We start from the raw sequence: 18,375 nt of genomic DNA, 5'->3' as shown, positions 1-18,375 counted from the left end.
GTTTAATAAGAAAAATGTGACAAGTGTCATTCCTCCTATTTTGGACCCTGGCAAAACCTATCCTGCTTGTACCATGAATCCATCACACCCCCTTGTCGCTGACCTGCAGGGACAGAGAGTCCATTTCTGGGGAGGAAGACCCACTTGGCAGGGCCCAGACCCCACCAAGGCTCAGCCCTGCTCTGCCCGTACAGAAGGGCAGGAAGCTAGGCACCCTGGGGTGGGCTTCCCAGTCAGCAGGGCCTGGGCTGTGTTTCAGAGTGATTTCTCACTCTTCTGATTCCCATCATTTGTGCTCCCTGCTCTTCTTGAGTTTTGTTTCCTCTCATTACAGTCCAGTTGAGTCACTGAAAGGGGAAAACATGAGGAATGGAAAGAAGCAGCCTCCCTCTCCCTAACTGAAACACATGTCAGTCTTTGCTTACCTGGTGGTGCCAAAGAGGGGCCTGGCCTGTACTAAATGAAAATTTGTAACTTTACTCATCTTGGCTTTTTAAAAGGCAGCATTTTTTTTGTTGCCTCTCAGCATTTCAAGGGCAATCAGGGGTCTTCTGGTCCTTCCTAATACCTGGGAGGCCAGAAGGCTTTTTAGGTCAAAGTGGGGAAAAAAAAAAAAAAGAGGGCGAAGAGGAAGTGGGAATGTGGTTGGGTGACTTGCAGGGGGTGGGGTAGAGTGGGATTGGTCTGGAATTCAGAGGCAGGGCTGGAAACTGACATTAGACACACCTCCTAAAAGACACCATCACTCTATAGGGTCCAGCAAGTGTATAAATCTCTGTACCTCTTTCAGTCCTAAATTTCTATGAAGGCTCCTAGCACTGCCTTTTTTTCCCACACTCCTTTGTGCTCTTCCCCATACTCCCGTTCCCAACCAGACAGTTTCATTTTTCTCATGTGTAAAGTGGAGATAATCATAAAACCTAGCTCATAGGATGACTGTGAGAATTAAATTGGTTAAAATAAGCAAATCACTTAGAATCATGTCTGGCACACAGTCACTGTGAGGATAGTTGCTCTTATAGCACTAGTTTTTCTCTTTTGTAAAATGGATACAATAATACCCATCTAGGGGGTGGTTATAAGCACTGAACTGCCATGAACATAAGTGAAATGGCACACAGTAGGTGCTCAATGAGTGTTGGTTCTCTCCCACATCGCCTCCCTTCCCTCTGGTGCTCATATCAGCCCTGATGGATATTCTTGTGCAGAGATACAAAGTGACCTGTTCACGTGAAGGTCATGCTGCAGCGTGAAGGTCACGCTGCAGCCCTGCCGAAGTCCATCTTGCCTTCTGAACTAGCTTATAAAACAAGGCAGGGCTGTTGTTCTTGTATCCTCTGTTACATTCACAGTGCTGGATACAGTGTTGCCAAGTCAATATTCAGACTGCTACAGTGGCAACGATGATGCTAAAAGACCATGACCTAGGAAGGTACAACTGCATGGAAGGAGTTTTGTGATCAAATCTTGATTCTATTACTGCTTCCCTACATGAACTTGAGCGACTCCTGCATCTTTCTAGCCATTTGCTTTCCTGTCTGTGTAGTGGGAGAGGTGCTGGCTTGGTTAGAAGATCTCCAGGGTCCCTTCCTGGTCTGTGAGTCCAAGCTGCAGGAAAATGGGTAGATTAAAGATGGCTACTCCTCTCATTGACAAGTGAAGTCCAGTTCATCTCCCTTGAATCTGAGCTGAAATCAATGACCTGTTTGACCAATAGATGGTGGTAGAAATGATGTCCTGGAACTTCTGAGGCTAGGTGCTAAGAAGATGTACAGCTTCTGCCTAGGCTCTTGGAGCACTTGATCTTGGGATATTTCCGTTGCAAATCCAGCCTCCACGGCGTGAGAAGTCCAAGCCAAATGGAGACACCATGGGCAAGTGCTCTAGAGATGGACCCAGCTGAGGTCTAACAGAGCCAGGATCAAGTGTAAGCCACACCAGCCCCAGAACCAGGCATGTAAGTGAAGGGATACTCTGGAAAGCAAATCCTCCAGCTACAGATAAACTACCTGCCACGGACCAGAGACAAATCACCCAGCGGAGCCCTTTGCATATTCCTGACCCACAACACTGTGAGCAAAACAAACTAGTTGTTTTAAGCCAGAGTTTTTTTTTTTTTTTTAACTCATCCTTTTCTTAATGTAATTAATTTTTCAAATTACTAACATTCTCTAAAAATCAGGTATGATCTTCATACAGCCATATTTTTTAAAAATGAGAACTATAAACTGTGTTCTAGATAACCACTGTTCAATAGAACTTCTCTTTTTAATTTTTATGTTATATCAGAGTATATTTGATTTACAGTGTGTGATTTTCAGGTGTACAGCAAAGTGATATCCATATATATGACATATATGAGACATATATATGACATATATATGATATATATGTCATATATATGATATATATGACATATATATGATTTTTTTCCCATTTAGTTTATTACAGAATATTGAGTAGAGTTCCCTGTGTTATACAGTAGATCCTTGTTGATCATCTATTTTATATATAGTGGTGTGTATATGTGAATCCCAAACTCTTAATTTATCCCTCCCCTGCCCCACCTTTCCCCTCTGGTAACCATAAATTTGTTTTCTAAGTCTGTGAGTCTGTTTCTGTTTTGTAAATAAGTTCATTTGTATCATTTCTTTAGATTCCACATATAAATAATACCATATGATATTTGTCTTTCTCTGTCTGACCTACTTCACTCAGCATGATAGTTTCTAGGTCCATCCCTGTTGCCGCAAATCAGGTTTATTACACAGTAACAGAAAACTGGAACACTGATGGTGCGCTGTGAATTGACATTTCTAAAGGGGCTAAGGAGGATACGTTTTGATCACCAGATTGTCTGGGGTTGAGTCCAATAAAAGTTTCCTTCTGGAGCTGGGAAAACCAGGATAACACAAGGGAACAGTGGCAGTGAAATGCTTCAGGGGCAGCAGCTACTCAGAGACGATGGGCACATCCTCTACAGGGTATCATCATGATTAAGTGCTTACGGTTTTCTTTGGTTTTGCCCTCTATCTTGATTAGAATTTTGCAATGTTTATACGGCCACACAGAATAAATGGAACCATAGCTGACTTTTCAAGCTGTGCGTTGCTGACATCATTATGTTTGTCACATTTAGACCATCTCTAATAGATAACTTTTTTTTTTTACCCTTTAACACACTGAAGGGGAACACAAGACTCCCTCCCTCTCTCTTTTGATACTTCATTCACTTTTACTTTCTCTATCCCTGGTCAAGAGGTGAGGGTCTCCCTGTAAATAATTAAAAATCAAAATAACAGGATAATTTTTTATATATTATCTCCAGGATCAACCTCCCTTCCCATATTATTGCTCACCTGCATTAGTGTTCTACTGTTCTTGTAACAAATTACCATGAACGTGGCAGTTTAAGAAACACAAATTTATCTTGCAGTGCTACAGGTTAGAAGTAGAAAAAAAGCCTAGTGTGCTAAATTCAAGGTCTCAACAAGGCTACATCCCTTTTCTAGAGGCTCTAGTTGGGGGGGAGGGAATCCATTTCCTTGCCTCATCCAACTTTTATAGACTTTCCTTAACTTATAACCCCCTTCCTCCGTCTTCAAAGCCAGCAATGCGGCAGAGCTCTGAATGACTCTGCTGCCTCCCTCTTTCATATTTAAGGACTTTGGTTGCGTTGGGCTCATCCTGATAACTCAAGATAATCTTTCTCTTCAAAATTCAGCTTATTAGCATCTAAATCCACATGTGAATTGAATTCTCCTTTGTCATGGAAAGTAACATATTCACAGGTTCTAGGCAGTAGAATGTGGACATCCTTGGGGGTCCATTATTCTGCCTACCACACATCCTATGACCCTCCCCAATTTGGGCAGCTGCATGCCTGAGGACCCATTATCCCAGGAGCAGGTTAGCACAGCAGAATCAGAACACCAAGCAAGAGAAGGAAATTTTTTTTTTTTAATTTTGGGTTTCAGAAGTTGAGGTCTAATTGGAAGGAATAATGATAATAGTAATAATAGGGAGAATCTGTGATCTCTTAGAGAAGTGGCTTCCCTCCCACCCATAAAGACTACTTGATCTGGGGGGAAGAGCAATGTTGGAAGTCAAGCAAGATGACCTTGTTAAAGAGACCCTGTCTCTATTCCCACCAGGCTAATGACATGGGTGGTTGGAAAGGACGAGGGCTGCAGAAAATCAGGTGGGTATGAAGGACCTGAAGGCAAAGGGGGGTCTGTGTCTCACCTGCCAGATAGTGTCCAGTGGATAGTAAATGTGGTCGAGGGCTCTGCCATGAAAGCTTCCATCTACAAATGCCTTCATGGTCTGTCTGGATCAAGAGGGCTTCGGCCAGCTCCCCTCAGACCCTCATGTCCTGAGGGTTGTGTAGAAGAGCTGCTGGACGTTCCTCATTTCCTCAATAGGGTGGGTAAGCTATCTAATGGTTAAAACCAGATGGCCTCAAATGACAAGTGGTGGGGATGAAGAGAACCGGCAGCAGATGCCAGGATGGACCATGCACCTATAAATCAGGTGGAACAGGGAGGTCCTGGCTTATGCCAAAAAGGAAGGAGAGTGATGGACAAGGGCCAGATGAGACAGCAGGTGCTAGAGTTGAGAGGTTATGGTCCAGCATCAAGCATCCCCTCACTCCCATGCCTTACAAGTACCTCAGTCCCCTTGAACTTAGACATTCAGGAAGTGGTAGGAGGCAGCACACCTAAACTGACTAGAATTACGTTTCCACTGCCAAAGGATGGAGCAGAAAATAAATAAAATTCAGTTGTAGAAGCACTATAGGAAATTAAATACACGGTGCTCTTGAATTTTTGTGGCCCCAAATATCATATCATATCGCCTACATAAATACATCAGTAGCTGTGGCTTTCATCATATCACACACAAATGGCACTGGGTAAATCTCAAATAATTTCCAGTTACATTCTTTGGTTTTTCAGAAAACCTGTGAGTTCAAGAGCTATTGCTCTCTTTGAAAGATTAAGAAACTGAGGCTAATGAGGTCAACACAAATGACCAATGACCAACACGCCAATGACCAAGTCAGGGCGTAAGCCCACTTCACTCAGACCAGCCTTCTTTCCAAGGTTCTCTGCTGCTGTCTCTTCTCAGCTCCTCAGGAAAGCAGCCCAAAGTGGCTTTAACACTGAGAGTATTGGAGACATGTTCTTGGGCCTCCATCCTGCCACCTTGTGGTGAGACCTTGGAAAGTCACTCTGCTTCCCACATTGGTGGCAAGTATATTCAGGAACAACTAATTAGCTCCATTTGGCTCTAGTGGAGAATGAAGTAAAGTGATGGCGAGGCTGGAAAGGGGCCAGATCAAGAAGGCACTGAATACCCGGCTAAGGTGTTCCGCTTGTAGGACAATGTTTCCCAAGTGTGCTTCCAACACACTCCCATGTCTCACACATATACACACTCACTACATTGTTATAAATTCAGATTCCTGGGACAGAAACCCGTCTATAGAATCAAAATTTCTAGTGTGGAACCTGGAATGTGCATTTTAAACAAGCACCCTCGGTCAGTCCTATAAAACAAATCACCCAGTTAAGGACCCTCTTCTATAAGCAACAATGATCCTCACATACCTTCTTCTGTGCCCTTATCCCACATTTGATATTAAAGCTCCCTGCGAACAAGGCCACCAGCCCCGCCCCATGGCTTTGCCTTGGCCATCCCCACTCTTTTCCTAACGTACGTTGATCCATCTTTTGAAGACAGTTAAGACACCAACTTCTCCAGGAAGCCTTCTACAAACCTTAGGTCTCAGCTGAAACTTCTCTTCTGCACAGGTGACATGTTCCCCACTGAGTGCACAGAAATAAGGCAGGCCCTACCTCCCTCTCAACTGGACTGTAAGCGTCCTGGAAGGCTAAACCCCAGTGTGAATACACTGGGGAGGGCGGAGGCCCCAGCTCATTTCCACTCTGAGCACCTTTATACATGATCCTATCCGGAGGTGTTTCTGGAGATGTGTAAACAGAACTCCTTCAAAGGTGTTCATTGTTCTACCTGGGGATTGAGAGTGACCACACCCTCAGACCCTTAATCCAATGAAGAGCTTGCAGCAGATTGGCGGATCTCGTAAGGGTGGGGCGGGGCAGGGCAGGGGCAAGGCCTGGGGTGTTGGTGAACCAGAGGCCAGGAGCTCTCAAGGACCTACCTATAGGGTACTAATGCTCTGATATCTCATTTCATTCCTCCAACACTTCCAGGAGGTAAGTTTCATTATCCCGCTTTGCAGATGAGGAAACCAAGGCAGCCTGGTGTGTTGAAGGCCACAGAGGTAGGTGCTAGGAGTAGCATGATCTTCCTTGACCAGCTGCCCCTCACAGGGAGGGGCCGCCAGCATGTAGCATTGGCACCTGGGCCAGCACCGTGTTCATAGGCCAATGGCACTTACCACACATCCTGAGGAGTCCACCTGGCGGTCAGACACACACTTGAAGTTTCGAGTACAGCCCCCATTGTTCCGAGAGCAGTCACGGACGGGCCCAAAGGAGGACAGCAGGTCATTGATGGTTTCAAAGTATGTGGACAGCATGGCTTCTTCCCTTGGAGAGAAAGGAGATGATTAAATTCCAGAGACATCTGTATCATTGGGTTAAAAATAATTTTAATGTGCATTTATTACTTTTGAGATCATCATTTATTATACTTACAACGAAGAAAATTAAATACATATTTAAAAAATAAGAAGTAAAGAAAAACAAAAAGAAATAAATTCAATAGATATATCATCACAGGACATGACGGTTGCCTAGGCTTTTGTTGTTGTATTTTTTTTGGCCGCACCTCACGGCTTGTGGGATCTTAGTTCCTTGACCAGGGACCGAACCCCAGCCCCAGCAGTGAAAGTGCCGAGTCCTAACAACTGGACCGCCGTGGAATTTCCGACGGTTGTCTAGTTTCGATAAAGAGGAATATATTTGGAACTTGATACCCTTTATTTCATTAATCCTCATAATTTTGGAAAGTAGGCATGAGATTTCCATTTTACCAATAAGTGAACTGTGGCTCAGAAAGGTGAAGTATCATTTACAAAGCCAAGACATGGAAGCAACCTAAGCGTCCATCAACAGAGGAATGGATAAAGAAGAGGTGGTACATGTATGCAATGGAATATTACTCAGCCACAAAAAGGAATGAAATAGTGCCATTTGCAGCAACACGGATGGACCTAGAGATTATCATACTAAGTGAAGCAAGTCAGACAGAGAAAGACAAATATTATATGATGTCACTTACAAGTGGAATCTAAAAAAAAATACAAATGAACTTATTCACAAAACAGAAACAGACTCACAGACATGGAAAACAAACTTACGGTTACCAAAGGGGAAAGGGAGGGAGGGAAAAATTAGCAGAATGGGATTAACAGATACACACCTATATATAAAGTAGATTAACAACAAGGATTTACTGTAGAGCACAGGAAACTACATTCAATAACGTGTAATAACCTACAATGGACAAGAATCTGAAAAAAAATGTATATAATTGAATCACTTTGTTGTACACCTGAAACTAACACAATATTGTAAATCAACTATACTTCATTTAGAAAAAAAAGAAAAAAAAGAAAGGTGAAGTAAGGTCACCAAGCCTGTACTGTGGCAGAACTAAAGTCCATGCCAAGCTCCATCTGAGTCCAAAGAGAAAGTTCTTCCCACTACACAACTCTTAACTTGCATTATACATGTTTCTACAGAGTCCAGACCTCCCCATAACAACTCTGCAACTCTGCAAAATTCCTATTATTCCAACATTGTGTATATAAATTGAAGCTATGGGAGGTATGGGGCTTCCAACAAATTATTACACAGCCTATAAACAGCAGAGCCAAGATACAAACACAGAACTGCCTGATCCTCGTACCCTAGAACTTTATTTTTCAGACCATTGCATACTAATCACACCATCAATAATGGTAGCATCAGCTGTTGTAAAGGTGATAAGACTCTAGGCAAATGCATGACTCCTCCCAAATGAGGTTCACAAGAGACAAGACTAGACTAGCTACCACAGTCCATGGATCTGCCAAAACTCTATTACATAAGAGATACAAATGGAAGATTCTGGAAAAAGGGCCCCAAATAAGGAATATCCTAGCACTGGATTATTTATGATGCCTACACTTGCAGGAGATATTATTAAAGGGACACTACAGGCAGTAAAAAGAGGCACTATATTCTTCCATGTTGTATGCCTCATGGAATCTGGAATTTTGAAAGAAGGGAGATGCTGGTACATGTACATGTCGTAAGAGGAGACCAGTGAGCATTATTGCTGATGTCTCTGGACCATCCTTCATCCCTTCCCCCATCCTTTCTCTCCTCAGGCTTGGAGCTCCAGGTTTCGGTCTCCTAGCTTATTCCCTGACTCCAGCCTTATCCCCTTCTATCCCATCTTTCATACTGACTGCCAGTGAACTTAGTAAGCCCCCACTCTAATTAGATACCCCATGGATCAATAGTTCTCCATTACTTATAGAAGAAAATCTAAATTAGTTTCATCGGCATTCAAGGCCCTTCATAATCTGGTTCCTGCCTACTCGCCTGGCTACATTTCACCTTGTCCTCAGAGTCTCCATTTGATACCCCCAGGTCTCTTCTCATTCCCTAAACACACAAACTTAGGTCAGGGTCACTGCAAACAGACTCTGAAACAGAGCATTGCATATACGAGGTTTATCAAGGAGCCCTCTTGGGATATACTTGTAGGAAGTAAGCAAGGCAGGACTGGGCAGGGGAGAGGCTGTCCTGCCATGTGGCTGATGCCATTTAGATCTGAAGCCTCAGCTGGTCCTGAGGGGAGCTCTGGAGCTTGGATGGCCCTTTAGGGACACCCTGAATGGAGGCAAGGGATCCAGGCCTCTGCAACACCACGCCAGCCAGTCATTGGTATGGCTGCCATCTGGAAGCGGGTATCCTTGGGAGAGGCAGTTCCTCGTGGCTGAAGGCAGTGCCCAGTGAGGGACAGAGCTGTGAGCCTCAGCCACATTCTGGAGGATGGGTGGGTCAGCCCTGAAGAGGGGATCTGAGGACAGTACGTACCTTTACCTTTCTGAATCCTTAACCGTGCTTTACTGCCTGGGACGCTCATCTCCAAATTTTCTCCCCCGCAAAATCCCAAGAATTCTTAAAAATTATTCAAATTCAAGTTCATATTCAAATTCATTCATTCATTCATATATGACAAATGTTTATTGAGTGTTTACTATGCGCCAGGAACCATTCTAGGTACTAGGGATGCAGTAGTGACATTGGACAAAGTCCTTACCTCCACCAAGCTTACTGTGACCTCCTTTGTGAAACCTTCTCTACTTCCCCCAAGCAGAATTAATTCCTTTTCCCTTTGAGTCCACTGTTTAAATCTATTATCTTACTGATCTTCATCAACAACTCTATGGTTTCCCAAAGAGACTGTAAGCTTCTTGAGTGAAAGACTCATGACTTAGTCATTCCACTTTAGCCGCCAGCACAAGGCCTGGTAAGAACTTGTGTTAAGTAAATGTTTTTCAAGTGAAACAAAGAAAACACCAGAAGGCATGGATGCCACGACCACCAATCAGTAATTTTACCAAGCGTGTCTCCAAAGAGGACACTCCCCTGCCTACCCCCAACTCTGGGTTCCCATTCCAAATCCTTCATGCTCAGGGCTGTTGTATAGGGACAAGAAAGAATATGTGAGGAATAGAGCTGCAAGCTTATCTATCACTTCCTAACTTTGTATAGACTGAGGTCAGGGTAACAGGTAGATGGAGGAAGAGAATCAACAGTCCCTGAACTGAAGCTCTTGGGAGATCCGCCACTTTTGAATCATGGAAAGGGTTGAGGGTCCTGGAAAGACATTAAGGCTATTAAAATATTAATACCCCGAGAAGAAGTGGTAAGTGAGGGAAGGAGATAAAGACGGAGTGAGAGACAATCTGAGAGAGTGTGAGAGCAAGAAAAGAGATAAACATATAGAGAATGTGGTAGAAAGAAAGAAGAGAAACTGAGAGGCAGAAACACCCTCATCCAGAAGAAAGTGGATGGATGGATAGATGGAAGGATGGATGAACTGACAAGTGGACAGATACACAGAGAGAGAGAGAGAGACAGAGAGAGAGAGACAGAGACAGAGAGAGTTAGAGAGACACACCCAGGAGTGTCATAGAGAGGAAGATTAAAAGAGAGGAAGACAGAGGCAAAGGGTGTAAAGAGAGAAAAAATGCAGAGCTAGATCAGGAAAAAGCAAGGGAGAAACAGGAGTAATACCCAGAGATTAAAAAAGTAGAAAATACCAAGGTAAGGAGAACAAATGTGGAAGTGTACAGAGAAGGTGGAGAGGAGGGAAGGAGGGGAGGTGGGGAGAGAGGAAGGGGATGGGAGAAGGAGACAGACACAGAAAGACAGAGAATGAAAGTGAAGAGAAAGATACTGTATGAGTGGAAAGAGCAGAGACAGAACAACAGAGAGAAACAAAGGAAGAGGGGAGAAAAACAAGAAAAAAATTTCACCTTCCAGGGCAACCTGGTGACAGCTCAGGTATACAAATAAGGAGGCTGTTAGCTTTTGAAAGCACTGATTCTGCATAAACAGCAGTTATACCAGGGGAACATTATTTAAAACACAAAGCCCTGACACAGGGGCTGTTACTGAGTTGAGAGCAGTGATTGTGTCAGTCTGGGAAGTGACAGAGGGAGCTAAGGCAGACAGTGGCATTTTCTTAACTCAGGACTCAATCCCTCATCCCAGCTGCTGAATGCAGGATTTGGGGTCTGCTGGAGCTCAGAGCTGCCTTTGCAGGGCGCAAAGGGATGGAGGGAACAGCCCTGGAGGTGGAGGTGGGCTGGGGTGATGGGGAGATCCCGGTGAGAGTCCTAGCTTTGCCAGAAATCACCATATCACCAACATCATCTCCATCATCTATGACTTCCTGAGCACCTGCTACGGGAGAACTGTGCTAGGCTCCTTTCCCATGCTGTCTCCATAGCCTTAAGGTATACATTTTTACTCCCCCTGTACAGCTGGAGAAACAGGATACTGGGGAGAGACGGTACTTGTCCTGGGTCGCATGGATATGAAGTGTTGAGCCCAGGGTCTGCATGCAAGTCTGCCTGACATCAGGTCGTGAGCTTTCTCCAGGCCACCATTGAGCTTGTCCAACCTGCTCTGTGCCCTTGGGCAAGTCAGAGCTCTCCTAACTGTAAAGCTGGTAGAAATCTATACCCATCCCTCTGTGTCTTAGGGGAGGAAGAACTGGAAGAACAGAGCCTGTGCCACCTCTGCACACTGCCCAGTGCCACCTCCTGGCCTATGTACATGTCACAGTAGCCTCAATCCGAATTGGAATAAAAGAGGACACCACCAGTGTACTGGTTTCCTAGAGCTGCCGTAACAAGTACTATAAACCAGGTGACTTAAAACAACAGCAATGTATTCTCTCACAGTTCTGGAGGTTGGATGTCCAAAATCAAGGTGTCAGCAAGGCCATGATTCCTCTACAGGCTCTAGGAGAGAAGCATTCCTGGCCTATTCACAGCTTCCTGTGGCTCCTGGCAACACCTGGCATTCCTTGGTGTGTAGCTGCGTCACTCTAATCTCTGCCTCCATTGTCACATGGCCTTCTTCCTTCTTCCTGTGTCTGTGTGTCTTTTCCTCTTCTCACAATGACACCACCCATTGGATTTAATGCCCATCCTAATCTATTATGGCCTTATTTTAATTACATCTGCAAAGACCCTATCTTCAAATAAGGTCACGTTCTGAGGTTCTGGGTAGACATGAGTTTTGGGAGGATGCTACTCAACTCACTACTCATGGCTCAGAGACACGTCCTTAAGCTGAGTAGGACGGAAGGACAGAGCCGAGATTAACACCCTGGTCTTTGACTCTTAACGCCAGTGTTCCTCACACCACACCTTCCAGCTCCAGGTTCTGCATGTTACACTGTGGTATTTACAAGGCCTACAAAGTCTTAGAAAAAGGATCCCAGTAAAGCCATTTCTCCTTCATCTGAGAGGAGAAAAGACCAACACTAATTAAGTACCTAACACACCCCAGGCAGAACAGAGGTTGGCAAACTTTTCTATACAGAAATCCATAGTCAATATCTTAGGCTTTGCAAGCCATATGGTCTCTGTTCCAACTACTCAATTCTGCTTTTATAGAACACAGCAGCCATAGAAAATATGCGATGACGACACGCAAAATGCAGTGAATGAGCACGGCTATGTTTCAATAAAACTGTATTTACAAAAAGACACAGCAGACTGGACTGCCATTTCCTGTTTTACATGGGAAAACCTGCAGGTCAGTGTTGGAGTTTAGATTTGAACTGAGGTATGTCCAACTCCAGAACCCACATTCTTTCTCCTACATCAGCGGTCCCCAACGTTTTTGGCGCCAGGGACGGGTTTTGTGGAAGATAATTTTTCCACAGACAGGGAGGTGGGGGGCGGGGGGGAATGGTTCAGGTGATAATGCAACCGATGGGGAGCGATGGGGAGCGATGGGAGCGATGGGGAGCGATGGGGAGCGGTGGGGAGCGATGGGGAGTGGTGGGGAGTGATGGGGAGTGATGGGGAGCGATGGGAGCGATGGGGAGCGATGGGGAGCGGTGGGGAGCGATGGGAGCGATGGGGAGCGGTGGGAAGGGGTGGGGAGCGATGGGGAGCGATGGGGAGTGGTGGGGAGCGATGGGGAGCGATGGGGAGCGGTGGGGAGCGATGGGGAGCGGTGGGGAGCGATGGGGAGTGATGGGGAGCAATGGGGAGCGATGGGGAGTAGTGGGGAGCGATGGGGAGTGGTGGGGAGCGATGGGGAGCGGTGGAGAGCGATGGGGAGTGGTGGGGAGCGATGGGGAGCCGCAGATGAAGCTTTGCTCGCTTGCTCGCTAGCTCGCCTGCCCGCCTCTCACCTCCTGCTGTACGACCCGGTTTCTAACAGGCTGCGGACCCCTGTCTACAGACTCTTTCTTCTGAACCTCACTCTTCTCATCTGCAAAATGGGAACAGCAACTTTCTAGCTCCCAACCATGTAGGATTATTGTGAGGATGCAATGACAAGATGCATAGGATCATGTTTTACAAACTCAAAAACCCAATGCAAATACATTTATCATTCATTCATTCAACAAATATTTGACCACCTACTGCATGCCTGGTACTGAACTGGTTATTATTACGTCTCTCCATTGGCCTCACTCTGTCTGTATTTCTGCATCTATTAAGTCCAGCTGCTGTCTAAGATGCTTCCAAGCATCTCTCCAGTTCTGACACTCTAATTCTTTTTTTTTTTTTTGTTCTGATAATACTGGTTTCAAAACAGAGTCAGCCAGACCCTACCAGGCTGAGTGAGGCTGCCATCCCCTCACTAGCTGATTCCTTAAGTGTGAACGCATCACCTGGGTTCCATTTGGCGGGCCGAGTCAGCTGAGCCCCATGCCAGCGGCTGGGAACAGATGCTGACATGGCCCCCTGTTAATAAACACCAGGAAAGGTCTGTGTCACTCAGAGAGAGGTGCTAATGGATGACTTAGGGCCCAGACAGTGACAAGCCCCCCACGGGTGCAGACTAATCACTCTCTGATGACAACAGGCAGCCTTGTTTCCTGAGCTCCCAGAGAGGGAGGCACCGAGGACAGGGCTTGTCAGGAACCAAGCTGCCTTCCCACCCTGCCCACCCCCGCCTCACGTTCAGGGAGGCTCCTCAGCCCCAGCGGCAGGAGCAGCTGTGGAGAACAGTGATACGCCGCAGGTGTGTCCCCCAGCTTCACTCACCATAAGACCTGGGGTGAGCCCCTTAAACCCTGAGCTTCCATTTTCTTGTCTGAAAAATGGGGATATTAATACCTAGCTGGCAGAGTTAGCGAGGGAAATAAATTAGATAATATATGCAAAATATTATCAGAAGGTGCCCAACAGCCAGCTAAAATTAGAATCATCTGACTGTCCTGCAAAATTGCAAAGGCCATGACTTGAAACTGTAAGGAGCTCAATGCAGGAGAAAAAAGGAAGACCTGGGGCCTCACAGTATCCATTTACTCAAATTTTTTCATTGATACCTAATTTGTCCCTGGGCTGGTTCCTGGGGGGAGGGGGGATATAGGGATAGATATGACATAGTATGTGCTAAGGAGGAAGGGAAAAACAAAAACAATTAACCGCACAACATAACTGGGGCCACAGGACTATAAAGAGGCCTCCGCATCCACCCAGACTCTGGTAGTGGGGGGTCAGACGAGGCTTTTTGGAGGAGGCAGTATTGAACCTGAGGCAGAAAGGCTGAGCAGGAATTAGCCACATGAAGGAGGGTGGCATGAGCTAAGGGTATTCCAGGCAGAAGTAGCAGAGGGTGTACCCTGATCGGGGGAACTTCAAGCAATTCAGGGAAGCTGGAGTGTCGAGGAGGAGATGGGGTATGGCAGAGGCTGCCGGGAGACAAGCTAGACAAGGTTCCGTGTGCCAGGCCTCGACGATTCTTCCCTTCACCCTGGGAGCTGCACGCATCCACCCAAGGGTTCCAGAAGCAGTTTCTGCTTTTATTTAGACTAATAACACAGACTACGATTTTATATAATCATGATGGCAATAACGACGACAGCAGTAATGACAGTTCATGATTATTGAACGTTCATGATATGCCAGGAAATGTTTCAAGCATGACATGTGTCCGCCTTCCTAACCCACATGAAAACACAGTGATGCAAATGATATGCTCATCCCCGTTTTAGGAAAGAAGGCAGAAGTCCCTGTTTTGAGGATTAAGCGGTTTTGAGACCAGCTGAAGATCATGTTAGGAACAGTGTTGGGACAGTGGCTGGCACGTGGCATCTGCTCTATCAAGATTAGCTGGTAGATGGCTTCTGGGCCGGGGTGAGCTGGCATGTGGCACAGGGAAGCAGATTTGGGCTTTTTTAAAGTCGGAGCTATTGAGCAATGGGAACACTATCTCCCAAGGTCCTGCTGCTGCTGGTCACTGCAGGAATGCAACCTGAGGAGGGATGGCCATTTTCTGGGATTGGGGTAGAGGAAAGTCAAGCTTCCGGGGCAGGGCAGTACAATATCATAGTGAGAGTCACAACAATGGCTACTATCTATGGAGAACTTACAACCTGAGAACTTGACTTAACATGGGTTATCTCATTCTTTCTTTTTTTTTTTTATTTTTATTTTTTTCTTCTGGCCACATGCATGTGGGATCTTAGTTCCCCGACCAGGGATCGAACCCGTGTCCCTTGCATTGGAAGAGTGGAGCCTTAACCGCTGGACCACCAGGGAAGTCCCTATCTGATCGTAGGGCTTGCTAGAGCCCTATGGGACGGTGCCATTCTTATCCCCATTTTGTTGATTAAAACAGAGATGCACACACTCGGATCAGGACCTGGCGCTTACAGAGGTGAGGGGACCTGCCCTGTGACACACCGTGGCTCTGCTCTGGTATGTCCGTCTCCAATCCCAGTAGGGTCCTGCCTTCCTCCTAAGGATCCCTTCCCACCTGGAGATTCTGGGACTGGTGTTGCAGCTGACCCTGATCATTCCCCTTCCTTTAGCAATCATGGTTTGCACTAGTTTAGGTCAGGAATACATATCGCTGTGCTGAGTGGTCTCATAGCTTCTTGTGAGCGCCTGTGTCTTTGAGAAGCCTGCCAGCTTCCTGCGTGCAGAGACCCTCCTCACTCGCTTCCCCCTGCACGCTGGGTATGTGGCAGCTGTTCACTGAATAAGCAAGGAAGAGGCGGAGGGATGAATGAGGCCCTTCAGCTGTGTGGTCTTGGGGACAAAGAGAAAATGATTCTGTGTGGCCACTGCCCATCTGTGAAATAGGGACAATAAAATTCAGCTCACAGGGTCGTGGTGAGGACTCCAGGAGAGAGAAGATGCAGGAGGCCCTCACCATCATCAGGCCCATACAGACACCTTCACAAGGGGCTGTTGTATCTCGGAAATGCATTTGTTCATGTCACAGATATTTACCCAGCACTCACCACCATGGAGGTTGGAGGTTAAATATACAGAAAAGAGCAAAACAGACATGGGCTTTGCTCTCCTGGAACTGATAGCTCAGTGAATGGAACACAGCCACCCAGCAAGTCCCTGTCACTGTATCTATACCCGTATCTGTATCTACATCGACATCTATATCTGTGTCTATACCTATAATTACAAATTATGATAGATGCTTACAAAATACAGGATACCAGGAGAGCACATGGCAGAGGGGACAATCTAACCTAGGGAACTGGGGGTGGGAGTTGGGTGTCGGGGGGACCATATTTCCCCGGGGAGTGTCAGGCCCTGAAGCAAAACCAGCCAGTGGCCTGGAGAAGTTATGTCACATCTGCGCTTTCCCCAGGGGTGCTGGGATAATGTGTGGCCCATGCACACACACAATGACCCTGGAGTCCATCTGATCTCTGAGGCCACCCTTCTTTGGCAAAAAGCTACCTCCCCCTCCCTGTGTTGACTGCTAACTCATAGAAAGCCTCCTCCTTGCCAACCTGCCCCCCCTTTCTCCTGCCTCTTGCAAATCCCATCATTATATTCAAAAGAAATCAAAAAGGTTCAGTGACGATGCTGAGGCTTGATCTCATAGGGAAGCTCATTAAGGTGGGCTCCGAGAGGTAGAAAGGCGCCATGTTCTCCAGAAGCCCTCTTGCCCGGCGATGGTGGGAGACCCTGGTGTCCTGGGAGGGCAGAGAGGCTTGCCTGAGAGGGGCAGAGGAGAGCCCACCATTAGGGAGTAAACAGGGCTGCATCCTCCAGCAGGACAGCCTCCGGCTGGAGGCTGGAGGACTGGGGTCTGGGTCTAGCTCTACCTTGTACTGCTATGTGTCCCCAGGTAACCCTCTACCCTCTCTGGGCCTCTACTTCCACATTTATACAATGATGGGATGATTGCTAAGGGTCCCTCCAGCTCAGATTTCTTATGTGACTTCCCAAGAAGGACAGGTGGAAACGTAAGAATGAGGGAGGGAGGGAGAGAGAATAGCCATGGTTTCCATTGTATCCATCATATCCAATATTTCCATTGTTTTGCATCTAAGGAAATCAAGGGACGTATACAGTCAGCAGGGGAACGAGAAATAAATACAACTGTGCTACCAGGAAGAAGCCCTGGGCTGAAACCCAGACCCTTCTCACTTATTAGCTGAGAAGACAGGTCACTGTCCTATTAGCTGGGCTGAAACCCAGACAGGTCACCACTTATTAGCTGGGCTGAAACCCAGACCCTTCTCACTTATTAGCTGAGAAGACAGGTCACTCCGCCTCTCTGAGCTCAGTTTCCCCATGCATGGATCATGGATAATAACCCTCTTAGGTTACATGAGGATGACATGAGGTAATAAAAGCTCTGTGAGGGCAGGGGCTCTCTCATGCTTACTGCAGTCCAGTGCCTGGAACATTGTACCCAGATTTTTGTTGGACAGATGAATGAATGAATGGGCGAATGAGTGAGTGAATGGATGAAAATGTATGTGAACCACTGCATGGATACCCTCGCTTTTATTGTTGTGGTCGTTACTGACAATAGCCTGCTTTTCGGGCTGAAACCCTGAAAGTTACTCCAAGCTGGGAAAGCAAGCGTTCTTAACTCAACCTGTAACCCTTTTTCAGTCTAGAGAAGCATATGGGCCACATATTCGAATAATGTTTTTAAACGTACGAGATCAGATACAAAAAGCGTTACATAAGAAACCATTTATCAAAACATTTTTTTTAAAAAGCCAACTGGCATATAATGATATATATGCTTCTTTATTGACACATTAAATAAAAAGGTCTAGGAACAGATGTGCTAATGACTGTAAATTGGAAGTAGTGAAGAAAATAAACTATGTTTTAAGACATCTGCAACAAATGAAACAACAAACGTAAGATGATATAAAACTACATGTGATTTCTCTTGGCGAAAAAGTCACAGGTGCTATTAACACACCCGTGTCTGCAATAGAAGGAAATGCTAAATTTCAGTGAGAAGTTGGTGAAAGTGAACATTTATTATTAGGGGATTTCATGGACCAGCACAGACCCTGGATTGAGAGCCTCTGCCTAGACTTTGATAGAGAAAGCTTCTCCCCGAATATCTGTCGATCTGTGAATATAACCAGAAGCTTGGGACCAGATAAGAAGAGACAGGAAATTAAAACTCAGTTACGTTCACACCAAAATCACTCCTTCCTGGTGGGGCATATGTGGTGTGGGGAAAGGAGGACAGACTTTGCCTTCAGAAAAAGAAAATTTTAAACTCTTAAGGGCGTGTCCTCACCCAAGTGATCTCCCTCCCTGAACTTCAGTTTCCTCCTCTATAAATGCATCACTGCAATGTTCCCTCAGTGCCTGGGGGACTGGGTGAGATAAAC

The 18,375-nt window shown here is 46.0% G+C and overlaps 1 protein-coding gene across 5 annotated transcripts in view; it reads right to left on the bottom strand.

Moving 5' to 3' along the window:
* ASTN2 (astrotactin 2) overlaps window positions 1–18,375 on the bottom strand; it is a 907,765-nt gene that overhangs the window by 349,173 nt on the left and 540,217 nt on the right. For all 5 annotated transcript variants that reach the window (XM_060300567.1, XM_060300563.1, XM_060300564.1 and 2 more), the window contains one exon: window positions 6,428–6,578. In XM_060300567.1, the coding sequence (XP_060156550.1) occupies window positions 6,428–6,578 (151 nt within the window). The remainder of the gene's footprint in view (window positions 1–6,427; window positions 6,579–18,375) is intronic.

This window comes from Globicephala melas, chromosome 6, assembly GCF_963455315.2.
Source record: "Globicephala melas chromosome 6, mGloMel1.2, whole genome shotgun sequence".
NCBI lineage: Eukaryota > Metazoa > Chordata > Mammalia > Artiodactyla > Delphinidae > Globicephala > Globicephala melas.
The sequence above is the reverse complement of the archived record's forward strand: the minus strand, read 5'-3'. Positions and strand labels throughout refer to the sequence as shown.